This window comes from Cornus florida, unplaced genomic scaffold (assembly GCF_030987335.1).
Source record: "Cornus florida cultivar Cherokee Brave unplaced genomic scaffold, ASM3098733v1 CherokeeBrave_3.0.0_Hap2_Chr09, whole genome shotgun sequence".
Classification (NCBI taxonomy): domain Eukaryota; kingdom Viridiplantae; phylum Streptophyta; class Magnoliopsida; order Cornales; family Cornaceae; genus Cornus; species Cornus florida.
In genome coordinates this window covers 69,359,355-69,385,301 of record NW_026775579.1, presented here as the reverse complement: position 1 = coordinate 69,385,301, position 25,947 = coordinate 69,359,355, and the positions used below count along the sequence as shown (strand labels likewise).

Here is a 25,947-nt window from a genome sequence, read left to right as displayed (position 1 = left end):
CCTAGCTTCTGATGCCAAAGGTTATAATCATCCTTATTTTCTGCAATTACTATCGACTCAGAAGCACTAGTAGTCGTGTAGAGAGTGTCAGTTTTCTTACCACGTTTAACAGTTATAGCACCTCTGGAAATCTTTCACGAGTCTCCATTGAAGGTTATAACAAAACTTTCATATGATAACTGTTCAACCAAAATCATATTCTTTTTTAAGTTTGGAATGTGCCAAACATCCTTTAACTTCTAAACTGACCCGTTCAGCTTGATCTATACTTCACCCTTGCCAACAACGCTGCAGGGTTAATCGCCACCAAGATACAACTTGCTTAGGTTACCCAGTTCATAACTATTGAATAACTCTTTACTTGAGGTACTATGAAACGATACGTCGGAATCTAATACCCATGACTCCACTTTGCTTTTCAAAGAGCATATCAATGCATCATCTGATTCTTCTCATCACTGGTAGAAACCATTATTGTTTGTCTTCTGATCTCCTCAGTCAAAATCATGCTAAGAACTTCATCGATTTTCAACTTTATTAGTCTTCCCTACATAGCTACTGATTGCTATAAATCTGCTATTCCAACTCTTGGGTAATTGCTTTAAAATTTGCAGTGCTTGGAACTTGTCTTTGAAGTCAATATCAATATACTCTAATTGCCAATCTCGTTGAACGCATTTAGATGCTCGTTGAACCTTCCACCTTCAGCCATCTTAATGTTGAACAATTTCTTGATCAAGTGCACATTGTTCGCTACAAATGACTGTTCATACATATTAGAAAAGGTTGCCATGAAAGACCTCGTCATTTTCTCGTTTTTGATGTTGAAGGTAATTGACTTTGATAATGTCAATCTAATGGTGCCAAGAGCCTTCCGATCAAACAATTCCCAAACATCATCTTTTGTATCTCCCATAGGTTGATACATATTTTTTTTCTAGTTGATACCCACACAACCCTCCTCCATGGAATTGTTTGCACCCAAGAGGAGTCAAACCTTAGATCTGATGCTTCATGAGGCACCAGGGCCAAGGGACTTACCCACATGAGCCAACCTTTGGGGTTGATATATATTTTTCTAAAACAAGATATCCTCTATTTCCATCTTCCGGAAGCCAAGTTTGTGTTATCAAACTTCTCAATTATAGATATAGATGTTTTATTTTATGATGCCATTACTCACACTCGAACAAACATGTAAAATACAAAATACTTCACAGGAAATCTTTAGACTTTCTATGCCCAAGGTTTTCAACCAAAGGCTCTAATATCCGTTGTTACGAAGACAACTGGATGCTCTTTGATACCAGTTGTTGTGGTGAAAATGCAAAAAAATGATGTTCGAGGAATAATCACAAGCAATCAAAAGAAAAAAAAAATCACAAGAACACAAAATATATGTGGTTCACCCAAAACTTAGGGCTATGTTGATGGACCGCACCGAATAAATTCCACCGTGAAAGTATGAAGTATTACCATGGAGATATTCCTCTCAAACTCTCAACTTTCTCTCTTTCTTGTGTAGCTAGGCACGAAATCACTAAACAATTAAGGCACTCACAATTCTCACATAATTGTTCCTCAGTTGTCTCTCACAAAAGCTTCACTCACTTTTGCAGAAATCACCATAAGTGTTTCACCCACCCTAAAGTCTGATTAAGATTAGTGTAAATAGTCTCATATAAAGAAACACAACTTGCCCCACAAGTCCAGCCTTTTGGAGAGTCAAAAACCAACTTGAAAACTAATTTCCGGCAGATTCCCAGCGAAAGATGAACATATCCAAAAAAAACTTTAACACAATCAATTTGGGTTACAATCATGTTCTGGAGAGCTCACTACTAGAGATGAACATGTCCAATTGGGTTAAATTATTCACAACACACCCCAAGTGAAAAAGTTCAAAATATTTGAACTGGTCCATTTTGGTCAATAGCCAAAATCTTCATCTGACTTGTAATCCTTCTAAGTGAAATAGTCTACACAACCTCAACAATAACACTATGTAATATTTGAATATCATACCATAACACCAAAGAGCAGTGATATCTCATTAAGATTCCGAACTACGTTCAAGTTCCAGTAGGAGCAAATAGATGAGTGTGTTATTTGTTGCGGCAAAAAAAAAAAAAAAAAAAAAAAAAAAAAAAAACAAATTATACCACAGCAAATGAACTTCGAAAAATTCAATTTGAGCAATGTAAAACAAGCATTAATTCTCAAATAAGTAAAACATTAAGGATAGAAATAAACAGATTCATTCATTCTGTATCCAATTCATAACCAAAACATTTGAATAGTGCATTAGTTTTCTTCTCTTTTCATTCTTTTTCTAATAATTAATCTGAAAAAAAAAAAAAAAAATCTTTGACAAATAATGGAGGGACAACAGAGATACAATATTGCCTTCCTTCTCCATCATAATGTTCGTTAACCTAAGTAACAATTGAAAGACCTAAACTTGAATTCAAAAATGGAATCCTGAAAATAACTGATAGCTGAAAGCAAGGCCTTTCCTCACAATGGTAGTGTCTTGTATGTCTAGCACCACCTTGCTCAATTCCTTGCTAAGAATTCATTCATTTACTTTCTTTAAGCAACACTGACTTCATGTGGCCAAGCAGAGACTCATCAGAACTACAAGAAGGCAAATATGCAGGCGGGCTGAGGACACTCGTCTCCGGCGTGCCGCCACTTTTCACTATAAATGCAGCATCCATGCCCCAACTCATATGCCTGTCGAAATGACAATGCATAAACCACACACCTGCAGGAAAAAATATTCATTCCACTTAGTATAGTTGAAAATTTTGATTAACAATGGATAAAGAACGAGACTCCTGTCATTGTGAAATCTTGAGTGTTAGAGATTGTCAAAGACCAGATCACAATAGAACAAATTTACCATTGCATCAACACCGACCCTCAAAAGTATAGGCAAATTTGTGTAGGGTAAAATTAAATTTGGAAGTTAAAGGACATACCAGGATTATCAGCTCTAAACCTGATTGTTGCCCAACCATCCTTTGGGACTGCAACTGTGTTAGCTTCAGGTGGATCATCCAGGTTATAAGTCAGTGGATCAGTGACATTGTCGAAAATTCCTTTACCCAATCCAACAACATAGAATCTAAAACCATGTATATGTATTGGATGATTCTCTCCTGAGTTCATCACATTAGTCCCTTGGAATGTTATCTCCACTGTTTCGTTATAATTCAGCATCTTTACCTTAGTCCCTTGATCCGAAAACGTAACATTGTCCGTCAGCAAATCATCAGATGTGAAGTTGAAGAGGGATGGTGGCTTGTTGGGGAAGTCAGCTTCAAAGTAACTTGTCATGTTCCTGTGTAATCAAATTAAAATCTTTACATTCATTAATCATAAAAATACCATACCTTAGTTATATGCATTTGTTTGATTACAGTTATCAAGAACTCATCATCAGAAAAAAAAAAAAAAAAAAACTATGAATATCTATATTTTTTAAACTAAGTTTTCATAAAACAGTTATTAGAAACTATCAACCAAACAGGTTTTTGTACAATTTTCCTATTTTTAGTTCTCAGATATCAGAAAACAGAAAAATGTTCTAAAATTAAACCAAGCAGGCGAGAACTGTTTTCAAAAAATTGAACCAAACACACCAATATAGTTTTCAGCAAGTACGACATATTAATGCAATGTGAATGACAGTTGAATGTAATAGAAATGAGATTAATTACCAGTAGTATGCTTGTAGTATATCAATGTCTGGATTCGCGAAACTAATGTTGTTCAAACCTGCTGCAAGACGATTCCCATCCGGTCCCAAACACGAGTCATTTGGACATTTCATCATGTTAATAGAGAGTGTAATGTACATTTTAGTACTGATATTCAGAGGCACATCAACAGGGTGTTCTGGACTTGCTAAGCTCCTGGTTTTATTCCAAAACCATGCCGACGCAGCTACATCATAGTAATCTGGAATGGCAACTGGGTAAGCAGGAATTGATTCATCAAGATTTCCTTTGTACTCAAAAACTGCAGAAGTGATACTTTTGTCGAAATCATCGGCTTGTCCATCGAAGTAGGGTTTAGCAATGATGTAATATTTTCCTAATGGTTGGTTTGCTGTGACCAAAACGTCCATGGTTTGGCCCGGGGTTATCAGAAGGTAGGGGACGGGGAGGGGTTTGATGTAAGATCCATCCCATCCAACGACTGTGAGATTGTGGTCAGCTATGGCGAAGAAGAAATCTTGGTTCATTGCAGCATTTACTAGGCGAAGAAGATAAGTCTTCCCATATTCGACTTGCATGTGGAATGTTGTTTCTGCAATGCCAAAAAGGTTAACAAATTAAGAAAAAAAGGTACTGTCATTATAATGAAAACATGTAGGGTATGTTTGATTTAGTTTTCTGAGAACACTTTCTTATTTTCAGACAACTGAAAATTAAAAAATTATATACAAATTTATATATTTGATTTGCAGTTTCTGAAAACTGTTTTTCGAAAATTATAACAATACTGTACCATTAGAACATGGATAAAAATCTCCTGGTTCACCGTTGATGGCAAAAGAGTCCGATAATTTTGTCAGTCCTCCATTTTTGAGGGCATAGTCCATCAGTGTCATTACATCATCCTTGTACCATGATTCTGCAGGGACATTTGGGAGAATGATTAGTCCCACAAGAATGTAATATATATATTTCTATGATATATGATTGCTTCAAACATCACTAAGTTCACTAATCCTTTCTCAATTCTATTCAACTTTTTCATATTAATACTGAACATTCAAGAAAAAAAAAAATTAGTGGATATATGCTATTCATTGCCTATTTTATATTTCAAAAGATTAGGAAAGCTTCTTCTTCTCCTTCTTCTTATTTTTTATTTTTTATTTTTGGTTAAAGTAGGAAAGCTTCTTTTGCATCCACTAAATTTCATAATGTACCATATCAAAATTGAATCCTAATGACTAAGCTACCAATACATATGTATATATATGTGTGTGTGTTTGTGTGTGATGGAAAAATTTGCATACCAAATACAAGTATTTGTTGACCATCGGGCTCTGGAAATGGATAAATGGTTCCCTCAGCAGGGTCATAATGTATCATATCAAAATTGAATCCTAAGGACTAAGCTACCAATACATATGTATATATATATGTGTGTGTTTGTGTGTGATGGCAAAATTTGCATACCAAATACAAGTATTTGTTGACCATCGGGCTCTGGAAATGGATAAGTGGTTCCCTCAGCAGGGTATACAACAATGGCACCATGAATGGTGGCTCGTGTCCAGTCGCTATGGGCATGCCACCATACTGTTCCTTCTTCTGAAGAAAGTATAATCTGATAAGTGAAGTTAGTACCAGGAGGAATGGGACATTGTGTGATGTACTCTGGTCCATCGAACCATGGATTCCTCGGTTGCTTCACTCCATGCCTGCATGAGAAACATCATAGGCAAAAGATCAAACGATATTAAGAAAATGGGTGATGATTTTTATTTATTGTATTACTTTTTCCTTCTAAATGGAAGGTTAGGGTTCAAGTTTTGAAGGTGGAACATTAACGGGTGTGTGAGGGAACCGAATCCTCTTCCGTGCACACTGTAATGTGCATGTGCATAAGGGTGGAGACCTACGCATGGGATTTGGTCAAGAAACTATACAATATTAGGGGGATATTTATAATGTGGTACTCTCAAACCAATAAAACAGTCATGTTTTTTCTCGAGAATTTCTATGACTGCTTATTGGTTGGGAGTACCATGTGTAAGTAAAATCAAAATTGGTGAGATGAACAATATTGTATTTGGTGCTATTGAGTCTCTTATTATCTGAAATAGACATTGATATACAGAGACATATATATATATAAATGTAGAGATGTGAAAATTTTACCAGTGAACAGTGAGACCATAGTCTCCTTCATTGAAAACATTTACATACACCGTATCGCCTTTGCGGGCGTAAATTGCTGGTCCTGGAAAACTGCCATTTACAGTCATCATGGTTTTCGTGCTACATAGCCTTGTATAGTTGGTATTCACTATCTGCAAAAACAAGAAATCCAAAAATACTTAGCAAAACCAAAATGTCAAATATTAATTAATTATTCCAATCTTCATAGTCTATTAGAGCTTTTTATTTTTGCTCTAACACTATAGACTTGACCAAAGCCAACTAACAAACAGGGTTTTCGTGCTACATAGCCTTGTATAGTTGCTATTCACTATCTGCAAAAACAAGAAATCCAAAAATACTAAGCAAAACCAAAATGTCAAATATTAATTAATTATTCCAATCTTCATAGTCTATTAGAGCTTTTTATTTTTGCTCTAACACTATAGACTTGACCAAAGCCAACTAACAAACAGGTACATTTGCCAGTTAGCTACCTAACTTTCTATACCACTCTTGCCCTAATTTGCTACTGATACAAACTGCAATTAAAGGTGTGCAATTCTAATACTTATAATGCAAACACTTTCATGAATATTGCAATTTATGTCACTTACCCGAAAAAAAATAAATAAATAAAACACTTATGTACCTTTTGTAAATGTATAATAACATGCATGTGTATATAAGGGAAAATGATTTTCATCATGAAAAAAATATATATTTCTTCTGTCCATTTTGAAATTTGAATGATAGAATTGAAGTACATTGATGAAAAAACTACTCTTTAAAATCGACTGAAACTTGACGGAATGAATTCTAAAGCACCTTTTTTTTTTTTTTTTTTTTTTTTTTTTTTTTTATATTTTTTATTGTAAAGAAATTGAAAAATTTTGTGGCCTAAAATAAAATTTCATGGTGTCTATCATTACTCATATCATAAAGACAAATGTATAGTGTGTGTGTATATATATTATGTGTATAGTTCTCTAATTACTTAAACAACATGAAATGCAAGTATATGATACTTACAACGAAGTCAAGGTAATGGTCATCGGCTTGGGCAAAGCAAAATAGGATCCCACTAAGAACCACAAACCAGAACCCGCCAAAAACTCTAGCCATCTTCAACACCAGTCCTTTGCTGTTCTCAATACTCCATATATAAGAAAGAAGCTTCAGAGTCTACTGTTTGGACTGTGATGACTCTTGAGCTCAAGTTTTTTTTGTACATGGAACTTGTGCAGAAGTATATATACTTTTATTGCTGAAAAAGAGGTCACTTGGCATGCACGTGGTCAATATAAAGACATGGTAGATGGACTTCCTGTTGCCAAGAATTAGGTGGAGAGTGAAGACTTGGAAGTTTTGTTGCCTATATAAATATATGTCTGTGTATATATATATATATATTACTTTGTTAACCATATACGGAGTATAAAATATAAATGCACCTACTAGTGACCACAGCTTTGTGAGATATTATACACACACATTACATATTTTTTTGGGTACATTAATATATATATATATATATATATATATATATATATATATATATTAGGAAATCTGTGTTCAATTAGTATATTATTGTACCACTTGTGTGCAAATACATGGTCTACAATTTGTTGTACAAAATGGACATGACTAGTAAGTAGAAAGGATCAATGTCTTCATTTCAAATGCTACCATAATTTCAAATATTTGATTTAAACAATAATCTTCCATTAGACCGTCAAGTGATCAATTTGGAGCATAAGTGCATAACAGGGATATTAATAATATTGTTCCACGCACACCTCTTTGAGTTTGAATCTGCGACCCAAACAACCTGTTTGGTATGCCTTTTTTTGAGTAGATGGGATTATTTTATTGATTCACACATTGATTAATAATGTATTAAAGTTTGATCTCTTTATTTTTACTTTGTGGAATTAAAGTTGCTTGTTCTCAAAACATTCCAATTCTTTAATCAAATTGTACAAATAATGCACCGCAATGGATAAATTATTGGTCAACTATTTTTTGTGAGGAATTTAATTTTGTGTCGGATAATTTCGGTGTCAAATGCGAAGACCGAATTGTATTTTTGTGTCTAATTTGAGCCATGATCATGTAACTGAACAAGAAGTTTAAGTATACGGTCCTTGCATACAAGTTTAAGTTTGGTTAGGTTTGCAAAATTAGAGTTTCTATTGAGAGTACGCACGATTCACAAGAGTGATTTTAGAATGGTATTCTCGACTTATTAAGTATTCAGAGTTTATTGAAGATCATATTAATTCTGATGAAAAAGTATGATTTGTTTTTCTCCTTTTATCTTCGTGATTATAAGGAAGGAGGTTTCAATCACACTATGAAGGGGACAGAGTATTTGCGAAGCAGTCATGTTCTTTCAATAAACCTTCTGCATGGATTGATGAGTAAGTTTGAAGTCATGCACCGTCAATTGGACGGGGAGTCGCAAGAGTAAGCTTGAGATGTTTAGTAACTAGTTCTTTGCAGAGTGGAGTGGGTATGAGACTGACACATAGTTTGTGTATCTTTGCTTTGAGATAGTGAATTGTTTCGCTTGAGACGATGAAGTCTTCGTGATTTTTTCGTTTTGGATTTTCACGCTAAAAATCTCACGGTCAGCTCTTATTTTATCTTACTTTATTTATTGCGTTTGTGTGTTTGATTGTTTTAATTGAGCTAAAAATTAAAATAATAAAAAAATGGGGCAAAGGTGCAAGTTAAACCTATTCAACCACCTCTTTTGGCATTGTGCAACTTACACTTTTATTATAATTTATATTTATAAGTTACAAAATATATATATATATATATATATATATATATATATATATATAATCATTTGAAAACGATTAGAAAAAAAAATTCAAAATGGTAACAAGTAATTCTTTATAGCACAAATTTATCCTCTTCTCTCTTTCCTTTTTTTTTTTTTTTTTTGATAAATTAATATATCTTACTAAGGGCCTGTTTGGTGTTTCCTAGTATTTTCACACTTTTGATATGTTTTCATATTTTTAATTAAAAAAATCTTATAGCAAATTTTACCTTACCAAACATGCTTTCAATTACTATTTAACACACTTCATAACAAAAATGTTATTTTTATTTCAAATAAAAATAAAAACGTAAAATAAAAATAATTGCCAAATAAACCCTACTTCTCAAAGCTTATCTTCCAGCCTTTTGTCGTTCGACTTCACCATATCACCTCTCTTCTCGCCTTGAAGATTACAGTTTTCTTTTCCTTTCCCTTCCACCTTGATTCTATTAACCTCCACTACTTAATCAACTAATCAAGTATTAGTTTGTTACCCATTCAATCCACCATTTTCTCTTACGGTACTAATAGCCTTTACCACCACTAAGGATGACAAAATATCCCGATCTATCCGTACCCATCGTTTAGAATAATTATGAGGGTGATTAAATAATTTTGGAGTGAGAATAATGATAGCTATGCTAAACGAAAAAAAATCCTCTCCGGTTACTCTCTCACTGGACGTCTAGTGAGTATCTAACGGTGGTAATTAACGCCACCTCCTTAACATAACCTTGTCATCACCAAGTCAGTGTCAAATCAAGCCTATTAAAAAAAAAAAAAAATTTACTTTTGTTTTACCATATGTATAGATACCACTCTATACGTTATACAGAGTATATTATTATATAATTTAATTTTATCTTTGGATTGAAATTAAAATAAAATTAAAATGTAAAATAAACTCACTTTAAAACAATTCAACAAAAAAAAAAAATAAAAAAAATAAAAAATGTATACAGAACATGCTACTCAAACAAAATTATAAGGAAGAACAAATCATATAATTATGAGTTATTAGGGTTAGTATATCACTTGATTCTCAAAATTTCTCCAAATCGAAAATTTCGAACCCTAATTGCGTTGAATTCAGTCGTATTGAACAACTTTAATTCTTGCACCACAAACTAAATCTTACTTCCTTAACCTTAAAATCTACAAAGAATTAAGGACTGAACAAAAAAAAAAAAAAAGTGACTAAGGTTTTTTTTTTTTTACTTACTAATACGATTCCATGTTCTTCCCCTTTTTTATCCTTTTCCACCTCTCTCTCCTTATATATACACAAATATGTGCCAAGGAAATCAAAGCAATCAAAACAAAATTAGTAAATATATAATATATATGTATATATATATATATGAGTCTTGATCTCTTATTCCTCGTGGAGTAAGAAAATTAATCCACACTTTTTATATGGACCATTAGATTAAATTTAACCCTCATTTTTCAAACCCACCTATATAAAAGGTAATTACCAAAATAAAAACATTTGAAAGAAAAATAATAACAGTATATATTACTAAAATTTTGTTTTTCTTTAGATTTCTTTGAAAGAAAAACAAAACCCGTATTTTTCCATTTTGCAACAACAACATAATATTATAGCCTTTTCCTAAGAAACATCTTCTTGTTCTCAGTGTTCAATATTGTTGTTCTCAATGTTCAATATTATGTGGTCTTTATTGTATGCGCACATACTAAAATTTAAATAAATATACTTCTCTAAAATAAGTAAATTTATCAACAAATATACTATAATGTTGCATTTTGGAATATTGAATTGATTCATTAGAATTGAAATTGAAGAAAATTTCATTTAAAGTTTGAACAAAAGTTCTTTTTATTTCAAAATTTAAGTTGGGCATTTGGTGAAATTTATTACTGACTATGGTAGGACTGTAGAATCCACCTCAGAAATAATAAGGTAACCCAAAAAAAATGAGTGAAGCTCTTCTAAAGAGAAACAAAATTTTAGTAATATATATAGATATTATTTTTCTTTCACAGGTTTCTATTTTTATTTTGGTAATTACCTTTTAGGGTTAATTCCATCTACACCCCCTGATCTTTGACCATATCCCACTTACACACCCTCTAAGTTTCAATATTTTACCTTCTTCCCTTCACTATGATGGCCGTTTACTTTACTAACTGAATTGTGTAATTTTACAATTTTGCCTATCAATTATATATAAATAATATTTATAAAAATTTTGAGTTGAATGGAAAAGACAAAAACACCCTTCTATCTAGTCACAGACAATTATATACACATTACATACACATATACTGATATACAGCAATAGAGAGCAACGACAATTCATCATTTGATGGTCTCCCGGTTGTTGATATCGGTGGCGAGGTCTTGGAAACCGAGATTGGTGAGAACCGGGCTGAAGAGAAGGATGGTAATGGTGGAAGTTGATATTGATGGTGTAAGTCCACCACCGATCAGCTCGATCACCTCCACCATCAACGAACTCCTCCACACAATCCAAGAGATCATGAACTCCGGCCTTCGCCTATGCCCAGATCCAAACTCAGGCCCGGGCTCTTCATACTTGCTCTTCAGATAGTACTAACCAGACCAAATGTAAAAATAATATATTTGGGATTTTTCATTACCGGTTTGCATGGATACGTCTTATTTATCTTTATCACTTTTTTTTCAGTAAAAGTAACTAAGGGTCAGCCCAAGATACTAGTGTATCTAAATTTGTGTTGCTACTCAACTCAAAAAATAAAAAATCACGGAACAAATTTGTCTGCTAAAATTGCATAGTATCTGATCGAAAGGTTAAAATGCCAAAGACATAACAGTTACACAATAATTTTATAAACAAAACACATAAAAGGTTCTCCAACACATTAAGCATTTAGAATCCAAATTTAAAACTTTGAAAACTATATTTTTGAGTAACTTCTAAAGAATATAAATTTGGGCAAAGCTTAAAAAAGAAGGAAATGAAGTATTTTCAATTAATTTCCTGAGTATGCAATGATTTATACAAAATGAACATAAAATTTCAAGAATGTAGAGTTTAAACCCTAAAGTAAGTTTGCTTATTCCTATAAAAACAGAACAAATAATTCCTAAATTAATCCAACTTCAAATCAACTCACCCAGATATAAAAGAAGACGAAAATCCAATAGGCATCACACAACTTTATACGATTTAACTTCAAAAATTCTAGAAACCAATATAAAGATCATAACAAACTTCCAAAAAGTACACACATGTAAATATTAAATGCTAATTTTTTTCAATAGGTAATTAGTTTTAAATTTCTGACTCACCAGAAACAGATCATCACAATATATATATATAAATTTTAGAAACACAAAAAACTACAAATAAATCAGCCCTTCTTCAGTTGAGAATGACCTTCAAACCTTCTAATTTTAACGTTGATCAAGTTTTTCCGCTTCACCCCCAAGTCCAATCAGACGAGTCGGTTTTGGCCATCGAAAGTGTATATATATATATATATATATATATATATATATATATATATATATATATGCATTGATATATAAATAAACTACATTATCATTTATAATAAGTCTAGGGTAGTTTTGTAATTCCTCATTAGTCAATGAGGTTAAAAAAGTGATTTCAGGTACTGAAAAAGGGTAAAATTGACCTTCTAACAAATTTCTCATGCTGACATCAGCACACACCGCAAGTTGCTTAATGGTAAGAGGGTAACTTGATACGTATGATATGGTCAAATGTTAGGGGGGTGTGCGTGGAATATTGAAACCTAGAGGGGGTGTCAGTGGGATATGGTCAAAGGTCAGGGGGTGTAGATGAAATTAACCATATCTTTTATTATTACAGTGGTAATGGTAAAATTAAATATAGAAACTAAAAATAGAATGAGAGTAATTTTGTGTTAAAAGAAAAGGATATAGATAGGTTTGAAAAATGACCGTTAGATTTAATCTAATTGTCCATATAAAATGTGTGGATTAATTTTCTTACTCCACGGGGAGCAAGAGATCAGGACTCGTATATATATATATATATATATATATATATATATATATATATATATATATATATGCATCTTTTTTCTGTAGTTCTTTTTTTGTTTTGGGTCGTTTTCCTGGGTTTTCATTCTTTTTTAGGGTTTTCATTCTTTCTTTTGAGGATGTTCAAATTTTAACCAATTGGGACCATGAGGTGAGAGTCAATAAATATTACGTATGATGTATATTGAACGTATATATTAGAAGTTTGGTAAATATAAATTTAACTGAACCGCAAGTCAGCTTTTTTAACCCTCACTGGACCAATCTAGTGAGAGAGTAACTAGAGAGGATTTTTTTTTTCATGCTAAACAGGGATCGGATGGCATTCCCCACCCCATTGCTATAATATCATGCTGTTGTTGCAAAATTAAAAGATTCGGGTATCACCATTCCTTTTAAATTTGAACCTACAACCTTTTCTAAGGCTGTTAATTAAAGACCAAAATTGGCATTACGCAATGCATAATTTATCTTTCTATAACTATAAAGACACTAATTGGCTGTAAATGGTATGTATATATTATGATGTTGTGGCTTGAATTTGATGTCGGGTCTCGTTATGATCCGACGATCCGTTGGATGAGTTTTGTGTGGGCCCAAATTTTTGATCCGGTTTTTGTTTATGGCAGGTGGACCCTAATTAATTTCTTGTAGCTCGATATATAAGGGCACTTAGGGTTTGGAGTGGTGTAAGAGAAACTTTGAAATTTGTACAGAAACAGAGTAAGGGGTTGAAAACTAATAATTTTCGATTTTACACATAGTGAAGACTTTTCCCGGATTTCTACTATAAACGTAGGCAAGGCCCTGGGCATAGGTGAACTAGGCGGTCGCCTAGGGCCTCCAATTTGGAAGGGCCTCAAAATTTTAAATTTTCTTATATAATTTATATTATAATTATTTCCTAATATTATTAAAAACTAATCAATGTAGAAATATAATACTAGGCCTCAAAAATTTATATCCTAAAATAACCTTTTGTTTTGTCTCTTTTCTCTCTTCTTTTTATTCACGTTTTTTAATCAAACTCTAACCAATAAAAAAATATTGGGCCTCAAATATTTATATCCTTAAATTACACCTTTTTTTATTTTAATTTTTTTTTTTTTTTTTTTAATCTATATCTTCCTCTCTCTCCTCATACAGAATCTTAATATTGGTCCCAAATATTTGTATTCTTAAATAAGTTTTTTTCCTCTCTCTCATTCAAAATTTTTATAGTACTTCTTTTTTTGTGAAGTTATACCGGCAGTAAATATTAAATATTTATTTAATCGTTGTTCAAGAAAGTGGTGAAACTTTTCATTTTTTTTTTTTTCTAACTTTTATCTTTTAAATATATATATATATATATATATATATATATATATATATATATTCCGTTATTTCTCACATACTTTCTCTCTTCTCCCAACAAGTCGTCTTCCTCTTCTCTCATTATAATTTTTTTTTTCTTTTTTCTTATTTCTCACATACTTTTTCCTGTCTCCCAACAAGTCGTCTTCCTCTTCTCTCATTATAATTTTTTTTTTTTTTTCTTATTTCTCACATACTTTCTCTCTTCTCCCAACAAGTCGTCTTTCTCTTCTCTCATTATAATTTTGTAGTTCTCTTTCTTCTCCACTTAATACTCATTATTCTCAATTTGAACCCATTTTTATTATATTGAAGAATTTGTAGGAGCATTGGATTGGAGTTTTCTCAATCAAGTTCTATTGTTGTTTTTCTTTAATTATTTTTTAATTTTATTAATTTTTATTATTATAAATTTGTGTATATATATACGTATATATTTCATATATTTCTATATATTAACCAAACTTAAATACAAGAATCTAATTAGTAATTTTGCATTTTACAAAATAAGAAGGATGATTTTTAAATAAATATTATGTAACATTAATATATTATTAAAAAAATTCGCCTAAGGCGCCAAATTATTTCGAGATGTCCTTGGTGCTTATTATATCATTTTAATGAAAATTTCACACTCTTATAAATTTTTTTGCGCTAGTGAATGTTATGTATAAAGGCCTCGCATTTGAAATTTCTCCTAGGGCCTCTTTAAATTTTAGGAATCTCAAGACCGGCCCTGAATGTAGGTTATTGTCGAACCACGTATAAATCTTTGTATTCTATCACGTATAAATCTTTGTGTTATTTGTGATATGTCTTTACTTTTCTGTTCTGATTCTTGATTCTACAAATTATTTTTTGGTGACATCATCAGTATTGAATGTTACAAAGGTTCGACAAGTTATTTTACCAAACAAACCTGGTAACATCATACAACGAATAACTTGCAGCGACAAAATTCCTTAGCTAGAAAAATTTACCCATTAATTTTCGACAAGTTATTTTACACACCGCAGTCGATGGATTCGGCTTCAACCTCGACTTACACCTTGGCCAAACAACAAAAAAAAAAAAAAAAAATTACCTAAAAAATCAAAATCTTTTCCGAAAATAATATTTTATATCGAAACAAATGGAGCCTTATTTTTCATTATTTTTTACCTAGTATTTAGGTTGTTAGGCTTGAAAATCTTGCTATGGTTGTAAGGTTGTTCCAATCCAAACTCTTCTCAAATTCTTGTTTATTCTTTAAAATGCAAAATCCGATGAATTCAGTTGTTTTACCACTTATTTTTGTGTCCTTGGGCATAATGTTATCAGCCCATTACAGGCAGGGCCGAAAATATAAATCAAGTCCACCTAAGACAAGCAGTGGGTTAAAGTGGGCCTCAAGAATCTGAACCTGGCATATCCATCAAGGTTTTGGGTTCGTCGCCTATTCAGGTCACAGGCCGTTAGGTTTTAATTTTTTTAATCCTACTAGCCCATTACAGGCAGGGCCGAAAATATAAATCAAGCCCACTTAAGTCGAGCAGTGGGTTAAAGTGAGCCTCAAGAATCTGGACCTAGCATATCCACCAAGGTTTTGGGTTCGTCACAGGCCGTTAGGTTTTAATTTTTTTAATCCCTGTTTCAGTATCATAGTTCTCAATGATATTTTCATTCACAGGACCTTTTTTTTTTTTTTTTGGCCAATATTCAAAGAATAACCATTACACACGTGTGTATATATATATATATATCTCTTTAATTTGTGATTAACGGATAAAAGATCAACACCTTTGAGCGATCCCTCCTTTGTAGAAGCCAGCCAGAAAATGAACTTTTATCATATCGTATGTTGTAATGGCATTTGATTTGAGACAAAAAATTTAAAAACTTCTTAATATTTATATCAATCTACATTTGTACTATTATTAAAATACTAAGTCATTTATATATTTATATGCGTTTTTATATCCTTTTATTTAAATAAAAATCTAATTTATATATATACACATATATTAATGTTATATTTATTCTTTGAGAATTGTAAAAAAACTGAAATTTTTATTCTTTTAAAAACCTAAGGGTTTGTTTGGTTAGATGAAAAATAATAGTGAAAAGTGAAAGTGAAAAACAATAAAGTGAGGTGAACGAAAGAAAAATTAATTTTCTAGCTAGCATGAAAACGTTTCAAGGAAGTTGTGGGAAAGTACTATTTTGTAATTTGGATAGAATGAAAAGTACAAGAAAATGTAATGATTTACCTAAATTTTTCTTAGTTTTATAAAATAAAATAAAAAGACTAAATAAATTTGTTTTGAATAAATATTTTGTCTTTATTTATTTTTTTTTTTAAAAAATAAAAAATATAAGATTCTAAATAAATAATTTTGTAGGACATTTAGTGAGATATATAGATTATTATAAAAATGTATACATAAATACATTTAATTTTAGAGAAAAAAAAAGGGAGCATAATTGGTAAGTTCAAATAACTTTCTCAATAAAACAAAATTTTATTGTTTTTTTGTAGGAAAATTTTAAGGAAAAATTAGGTGATTAAAGCAAAATTCCTTTCCCAAGAAAAACATTTCTTTTGTGGCTATCATCCGTGTGTATCCAACTGTGAGTATTTTCGAAGTAGGTTCTTGTGATACAAATCTTCAATGAACATGTTGCTACTGCTACCTCATCTTCTTATGTTTTTTCGTACAACTTTCATATAAATATATTTTTTCGTACAACTTTCATATAGATATTAATAACTTTCTAACCATAACGACAGCATTAATAGAAACGTTAATAACTTTCTAACCGTAATGACACTATTCATCTAAACGTTAATAACTTTCTAACCGTAACTCGAAATTTTTAAAGGTCTGCCAGGTTGGAATCATATTGTCTATGGCTATCACACTGTGACTATTTTAAAAGTAGGTTCATCTCATATAAATTGTCACTGAACATGTTGCTACTGCTGCCTCACATTCGAATTTTTTGTGCAATTTTTATATAAATATGAATAACTTTCTAATTATAACAGAGAAGTAATAACTTTCGAATCATTGTGGGTAAATTAATCAATCATGAAAATTGGGCAAGTTGACCTGTTCACTCACTTTTGGTCAATTAGAGTAGTAATTCATAACTTAATCAACTAACTTCCGCACGGTAACGACCTGGGTTTTTATTCAATCCGGTACTACAGTGATGAACCGAAGATTGACCCGTTAACGGATCCAGATGCGGAAGCAAGAAACAAGACTATGATCTTCCAAGGCATAACACACCTCTAAGATCCTTTGGTAACCTTCCATGAGGTCACGGAACCCGAAGGAACGAAGTGCAGAAGCAAAACAAAGACAAGAGTATGAAAACCCTACCGAAGGAAGGACCAAGGGTAAAATGGTCATTTTACCCTAAGAGGAAGGAATTTGACTTACAACAAGTCAAGTGAGATCAAAAACATCCAAAAACATCCTTTGATAACTTCACATGAAGTCCCAAGGCCAAAGGAACTGAAATCCCAGATGAACCCTATCCCGGTTCGAACTAAATCCGACACCCTCTCACTAAAACAAGGATATCTTGAGCTAGGAAAAGAATCTGAAGCTCAAATTGATACCATTGAAAATCTTACTTCGTCGCGGTCAATTTAGACTCAAGAATGGACCAATTCCGAGTTGAAACGAAGAAGTTACAACAGTTTGAAGTTGGAAGGCCAAAGCTGAAATCTCTGGAAGACTTGAACCGGTTCAACATTTCTTGAACCAGTTCAACATCGACAGAATGCCCATGCTGAGCCAAAAATGACCCTCGAACCGGTTCAGCCCACCCTGAACCGGTTCAACCCACCCAGGTTGCAGAAAAACAGCAGAAACAGTAAAAATGCAAAAAATTGAGTTTGGAGCGTGGTTTTCAAGGTCAAGATGAAATTTCTCGGAAAAATGTCGTGAAGAAACTCCCCTTAAAATCACATTTTCTATGTGACAAAGTCAAGAACGGAATTTATTTCCCAAAGGAAATCCCCAAAATGTCCTTGGGCCGAGTTTTTCAACAAAAAGGTGAATGAGTCCATATGAGGCTCAAAACACAAACGAAAGGGTTTTTCATGGAAACGATCATTCACGCAAACGTAAATGATGATTTTAAGCACGCTGGAATGGTCCGCGGCTCCCAGAAATGGCCGAGTCAAAATCCGACCCCCCAACGGCCAAAAAGGCGAAAATTAACTTGAAATGAGAAAATTGAAAACCAAAATCAACAAATGACTTCAAATGACCGTTTGGCCCTTGGCCATACTTCATACATGATTAATTAGACCCTATGAAAGAAGGAAAATGAAATTCCCACACCCGATGCAACCATGGTAAAACAATAACTTGGCATTTTTCAATATTTTCATAAAATTTCATGAAGTCGAAAAATACATGGGATACAAATTACATGTCATTTGCCTCCGGCCTCATCTCATACATGTAAAATACAATACAAAGGGTGTACTTATGTATACATTACATATATGGAGTCAAGTAATACAAATTTGACAAATAAAGCTAAAAAAGGTATCTCATGCTAACATTTGCATGAAATGGAAACTTAAAAGCTACAAGTCATCCACGGAATGATCGACAAGCATCACGAACCAAGTCTTTGTACCTGAATAAATCCCCCAGTAACTTCGGGGTGAGTAAACAAGACTAACAAGTTTACTCGTAGAGAATGAGCATGCATCGACTCGATTTCTTGAAGATTTTTAGGACAACATGAAGTAGTTCAAAAGGGTTCATGCCACCTAGCGTTTATGTCAGGGGTTAGACTCAGGGATCATCCTAAGCTATCATGGTGACATATCAACTAGAATCATGGTATATATATATACATATATCGAGCAAATTAAGGTTTGGGACAATCCAAGAACACGACAAGGAGTTACTAGAATACAAGTTCACATTGTCAAGGCACTTTACATGATTGGAATATATTATTTAACACAACAAGAGGTATATTCGGATATATGTTAGCAAGAATTACATTACAAATGCAATTATCATGATTAGAGCATTCCAATTAACATGATAGGAGTAATACACGAAAACAAGAACAAGGCATAATATCTATGCAAGAACAGGACATACAATCTATGCAAGGGCAGGGCATAAAATCTATGCAATAAGACAAGGATGGAACTTCCATGAAACACGAGAAGAGTTATAATTGAAATCAAGAACAAGGCATAATATCTATGCAAGAACATGACATAAAATCTATGCAAGTAAACAAGATTGGAGCATTTGACATACACAACAAGTTTAAATCTTTAAGGAATAGCAATTTGAAATTTAAAGGGTGAAATCAAACAATGTGGAAACTTGGATATCGCCCGGATTAAAACCGTACTCTTGGGATCACTTTAGGGTTACCAACCCAAGGGTACCTTCCCCTAGTCTTGGGATCACTTTAGGGTTATCAACCCAAGGGTACCTTCCCCTGTTCTTAGGATCACTTTAGGGCTACTAACCCAAGGGTACCTTCCCCTGTTATTGGGATCACTTTAGCGCTATTAACCCAAGGGTACCTTCCCTAGTACTAGAACCAAGTTCTAGCCATGACAATTCTTGATTGATATCCCAAGTCCCAAAATCAACAAGTCGTGCAAGTCAAAATTGTATCAAATATAAGAAATGCATTAACCACGTTTCATGCATAACCAAGATTTTGGAACACACAAGTCATGCCTTAAGTTCACAATTACAATGGCATGTGAAATGTCAAGAAAACACAGTATTCATCTATATAGATTAAATCCAAAATATATAGCACATAGAATCCATTGAAGTAAATATACCACAAGTATAAGATACATGATTTAATTACTTACAAAATAACAAATGTGAAATCAAACCATTCCAAGATAAATGTACAAGTCCATGAAGTACACTAATGAAACCAAGATACAAAGGGTCTAGATACATGACAAGAAGCTAGAAGCTTCATGAAGTACAAGTTACGACCATGTGAGCTAAGTTCCATACAAGGGAAATAATGAAATATAAGCTTCAAAACTTATCCGGCTATGCTCAATGTAATACACGTGAAGGAACTTATCAAGGAAATCATGAATACAAGGTTAGAAACTTAATCTAGCTCATGGAACCATTGAATGGATTTTAATTAATTCATTTAATTAAAGTCTTTAGATTTTAAAAGTCATCCAAATGACCTCAAATTAAAGTATGTTATACAACATGTCAAGACTCGTTTTAAAACCATGATACAAGTAAGTTCTAAGCAAGATACTACCTTGAGTATTAAACTTTAATACTAGAAATATAATAATTGAAAAGTTCTAAAACCTAATCAAATATTCTAGATTTAATATATGTGAAACTACATAGCATGTAAATCATGAATGTCAAGTCGGAATTCCAATGGGGTGAATAGTACACCCGGAATAAATTAATTAATCAAATAATTAATTATTTTCTAGATTTTAAAACATCACTGTTTACTCTCTAGGGCCTAATTTAATATGCTAACACATATCGATTTCAAGTTAATTAAGGCCACGTGATTTAATATTTTATGCAAGATAAATATTAAATAAAATCTTCGTTACTTGTCCAAATGATCTAGATTTAATATATGTCAATGATCATGTCAAGGGGTAATTTAATACCATGCTACATGTTCAAACAAAGATATGAGCAACTGGGAAAATTAAATCTTACACAAAGAAATAATAAATCAAAGTTTCTAGATTTGATACATAATCATGTAATTGAAGTATATAAGCATCACAAACATTCAATATAACAAGAAAATAAATTATAACACCCCCTACCTCAATTTGAGATGAAATCTCAAAGGCCCACCAAAATAAAAGTGCTCCGAATTCGACGATACCGAGAGGTTTTGTCGGGGACAACACCGTGAACAAGAATCCGCAAGAAGCCCCATGAAAATCTCAACTTGACTCCAAACCCGAACTCAAAAAATCGTCGGAAATGGATTCTAGTAAGGGCATAAGATGCGCGGCGTCAAGACAAGTATTAAACGTTAAGGCCGAAGACTTTTCATCAAAGAAAAGTGAACCAAAAGAGGAGAGAGAAGATGGCAGCCATGGGAGGGAGCTTAGCCGGCCATGGGAGAGGAAGAAGAAGAGGAAAATTCTAATTTTTCTCTTTAAGTCCCCTATTTATAGAAAAACCCTAAAAGTGCCCCGAAAGGGCCCCGTCGGGTCTAAAAAAGTGGATTTTAAGCAAATGTGCTCAAACGGCAAAACTCTATGAACAAAAAAGAATTCAAATGAGAAAATATGAACAACGGAAGAAACGGCGTCAAAAACTGAGTCCCGAGCAGAAAGTTATGCCCCGAACAAGTTCGGCGGCAACCGGGTCCAAAAATTCTGAAACTGCAGAAAAATGACCAGAATGGAATTATATGAATTTACGAGTCAACAAAAAGTGAAAATGAATCCCGTACTAGGATCTAGGCTCCAGACGAGATATTTTTGCAATAACTTTCGTTAATGCACAACGACCCCTACAAAAAGGGTTAACTGCACTAATGCCCCAGAATGAAAATATCTTCCAAAAATATTTTCTTAGATACCCTTGAAATAAAATATCTTTAAAAGATATTTATGAAAAACACTCCAAGAAAAGAAAAAGATTCTGAGGAATTGTGCATCTATGCTCCTGTGGACACTAGGAGCAACCAGAGTACTTTCTTACAAAAGTAAAGATACGTATTTCGAGAAAACCACTGAAGATGAAGGTATGTGATGTCAAAACTAACTCCGAGCACGAAAAATGAGGTTTTGCCAAACAAGTGACAAACGGAGATAAGACAGAATAGGGAAAAGGACGAAATAGCGCATAGTGTCCGAAAAGTGAAAATGCAGAAATGACTCGGTCCTCAAAGGAAGTTGTCAATCTACGGAAAAGAGTCTCAAAAATCATTTCCAAGAACTCGAGACGACACTAAGCGACAAGAAACAGAGTTCAGAAAGGAAAATTAAACGAAAAAAATTCATTCGTAAAATTTCAGGAAAGAGGAAATGGAGGTAAATGACAGAGTCGTTACACGCACCACGTTACTTACAATAGGGAGGCTCACTGACAAGGGCTCACAATAGCGAGGCTTGCTGACAAGGGTGGTGAGAGCTGGGGAAGAGTGGATGGAGTTCGTAGTCGTGGGAGAATAAAGGGTAGAAGGAAGGGAGTTTGCTATTGTCGGGAGGGCTGAACAAAAATAACACTTGTTGCTGTGACATAATGTGAGTTGTACGCAGGGGAATATTTAGAAAGTTTTGTATTTTTAGAAACAGATCTATATCTTTCTAATCTTTACTTATTTTAGCAATTAAATAATTAATCACATGCAAGATAAAATAAAGCAAAGTAAGAGTTAGAGATAATACCAGGATTTTTAGCGAGAAAATCCCAGTGGATAAAATAGATTAACTATTTGCGTGGGAAAATCTTGTGGACTGTGCAGTTCAAAGTAAATCGATCTGTGATACCCCTCGGATCCGAGACACAGGTTGATCAGGCCCAGGCCCAAACCCGAGGGATATCAAACAATTATTACTTTAAAACGGACATGGAATACAAAATGAATTTAAAAATAAAATTTAAGAGCTGAAAGAAAACTAAAAGATAATCCTTAATAATTTAAATACTTAAAATTTGATAATCCAAAACTCCATAAGTTAAACAACTCGGGAATCCATCTCCAGTGGACCCCTAATAAAAATCCCAAACTGAATGAAAGTAAAGTTAAAGATAAAATCCAAATCTATTATCTAGAAAGAAGTCCTACATTGTCGGTACAGTGGAAGATCGTCTCTGCTCGGCACGAACAAGCTCAAGCCTGGAACTGATGTACACCTGAAAAAGAGGAGTGGGTCAGGTCCACGAATAAGTTCTATCATACTACAATCCAAGCAGAGACTCGATACGCATGTACATACTAAATAGTTCAACAACAACTAATAATCCATACATAAATATATCCACACTACTGGACTCTCGCTAGACTATGAAAGGGGTCTCAACCTAAATAGAAGGCATTACATAAAACGCACCTGGGTGGGCATGAGTACCTAATCCTAAATAGGGTATACCTCAACCCTCACAGCCAACAACGCATCCTATTGCATATATGCACCCTAACCGTCAACGCTGAGGCTCAAGCTCACATCGCGGTATCATAACATTATATTTAAACTCCGTTCCTAACCATCTACAATAAATCCAGTAAGTCGTTCGGCGTATTCAACCGCACTGACTCATAAATATAAGGAGGATTTTATTTAATAACCCAAACCCTTATTCCAAAATAGGTAGGACTTAGCAATTTGAGCTAATCCAAACCTAGTATGACACCGTCCCATACCGGTGCATACAATCTCATCCATCCAATAGTTAATAAAGTATTTACAATTAAATAACAATATCAACAATTCCATACCAAGCATATTAGAACATATTAGCAACCATTCTTAAATAATATCAATAATTAATTAATATTGAAAATATAAATATCAATATCAACTACTCCATACTAAGCATATTAATGTAAATGATCAAACATGCTTAATTAAACTAACAGTTGATAAAATACTGACCATATAAATGTCAATACCAAGAATTCTAAATTAAGCATGTTAGAGAAGATTAACAAACATGCTTAATTAAACCAATACAGAAACCATAACTTGATTACACAGGACTGTATCTGTATTATAACTCTATTCCCAGTTTTCATATAATTAACAGAGCCTAAATAGATATTGTCTCATACAATTCCATGGCATGCAATATAAATATAAGTAAATTATTATGCTTATAATTTTTTGCTCAACAGATTGATGCACTGCATTTTAGAAATTTAACCATTAATTAATCTTAAGAAAACATAGACTCCTAGCAACTATTTCTATTATTTGAATATGAAATTAGCAGTGAGCAACTCTCACAGAAACTTCTAAAATAATTAAGAAATAAACTAACCAAAACCAAACAGGTCTGCCAAGCACATTCAAATTCCATACAGCTACAACGATTAAAACTCGGTGTCTAAATCTATGTTCTTTTGTTCTTTTAGACTTTAATCTTCCTCTGGACAGTCTCTAAACATCCATTACAATATCTATTCTTCTCAGAATAATTTAGAAAATCAACCACCAAAAACCTTCCTTACTGAAAATTGAAAAGAAAAGAAATAAAACGTGGAAACTGAAGGAACCAAGATGGAACAGGCTCCAAAAATCCTTGGAGCCGCCTCCATTGGCCTTGGAGCCGCCTCTTCTTCAAGGAGAGCTAGTTCCCTCCAAGGGAGAGCCGGCTCTCTCCCTCCGTTGCTCTGTGTTCTCGCTTTCCGGCATCATTTACGCTTTCTGCACTTCCGTATTTGGGTTCCCAGAATTTCTAGCTTGATACAAGTAAGTTCCAACCCTTGTTTGAGTCTTATTACATGACTAACATGAGTTTAAACAAAGGTCTATGCAAGAAACATTCATGTTTAAACAATTTAGCAAGTGTACACAAAATATTCTTAAGAACCAAGTTTAAACATGAAAGCAGACCACATTTTTTTTTTTTTTTTTTTTTTAAAACATGTAATTGATCCTGGAACTATTTAAGTATGCAAAGAACACGAAGCCCGAGGGAGAGAGTTAAGACATAACTTGCCTTTGAGACTTTTGTTCAAAATCTCTACGCCCTCTTCGAAGGTTCCCGGCAATTCCTATTGAAAAATTCTTCTGTTCCTCCTCTGCCTCCACAGACGTGTATAGGTTTATATTTCTTTTCCTAAAACCCTAAACAGAGGTAACCTATATATTTATAAAGTTGTACCGAACCCTAAATTAATTCCAAGCCCCAAGCTGAATCCTAATCGGCCTAAAGATACTTAATTAAAAACCTACGTCGGCTACAAACGTGACTTCTAAAAAACAAAACCCTAATTAAATATAATTAAATCAAGACAATTAACAATTAAATTAAAATAATTAAACTATTATATTCAATTAAATTAATTCAAGTAAAACAACTAAATTAAACCACTTAAACAAAAATAAAGAATTAAATACAACAATTAAATAAAACAAGTCATAATAAATTTACTAATTACAAATAATGCGAGCAATTCAAGTAATAAGACATTTAAACACGCCATGAAACTTAAACACCAATTTAAACAAGTAAGAAGTATGTCAAATAAACAATTAAATACTTTAAATTCAATTAGAAGAATAAATTAAATACTAGGACTATTCTTTTGTAATTAGGGGTATTACATTCTTCCCTCATAACAAAAGGAATTCCGTCCTTGGAATTCGCTCTTACCTTCTTCCCATAATTTTGGAAACTACAAGCGAATGACATCCTCCTGTTCCCAAGTGGACTCAGCCTCATTGTGATGACTCCACTGAACACGAACCAAAGGGATAACCTTGTTACGAAGGATTTGATCCCGACGGTTGACAATACGACACGGTGGCTCCAGATAAGTTACATCCGGCTGTAACTCAATCTCCCCCACATCGATATGCTGATACCGATCCTCATCTCACAGAAATTTCCATAACATGGAAACATGGAACACATTATGCACGCGAGCCAAATTATCCGGAAGTGCCAACCGATAAGCAACAGCTCCAACTCGATCCGTAATCATGAATGGACCGACAAACCACAGTGACAACTTCCTTTTCTTCCCAAAGCGCATTACATCCTTCATAGTCGACACTTTGAGTAGAACCTGATCCCCAACCTGAAACTCCAAAGCACGTGTGCGACGATCCGCATAACTTTTCT

The 25,947-nt window shown here is 33.2% G+C and overlaps 1 protein-coding gene across 1 annotated transcript; it reads right to left on the bottom strand.

Annotated features, from left to right (window-relative positions):
* Positions 1 to 2,350: 2,350 nt before the first annotated feature.
* LOC132274251 (putative laccase-9) lies at positions 2,351 to 7,140 on the bottom strand. The gene is made up of 7 exons (XM_059775486.1): positions 6,936 to 7,140; positions 5,904 to 6,055; positions 5,199 to 5,443; positions 4,519 to 4,644; positions 3,726 to 4,317; positions 2,985 to 3,346; positions 2,351 to 2,767 (listed from the first exon to the last, which is right to left on the bottom strand). Exons 1-7 carry the CDS (start codon positions 7,026 to 7,028, stop codon positions 2,580 to 2,582), a joined length of 1,758 nt encoding a protein of 585 aa, XP_059631469.1. The 5' UTR covers positions 7,029 to 7,140; the 3' UTR covers positions 2,351 to 2,579.
* Between the last annotated feature and the right edge of the window lie 18,807 nt (positions 7,141 to 25,947).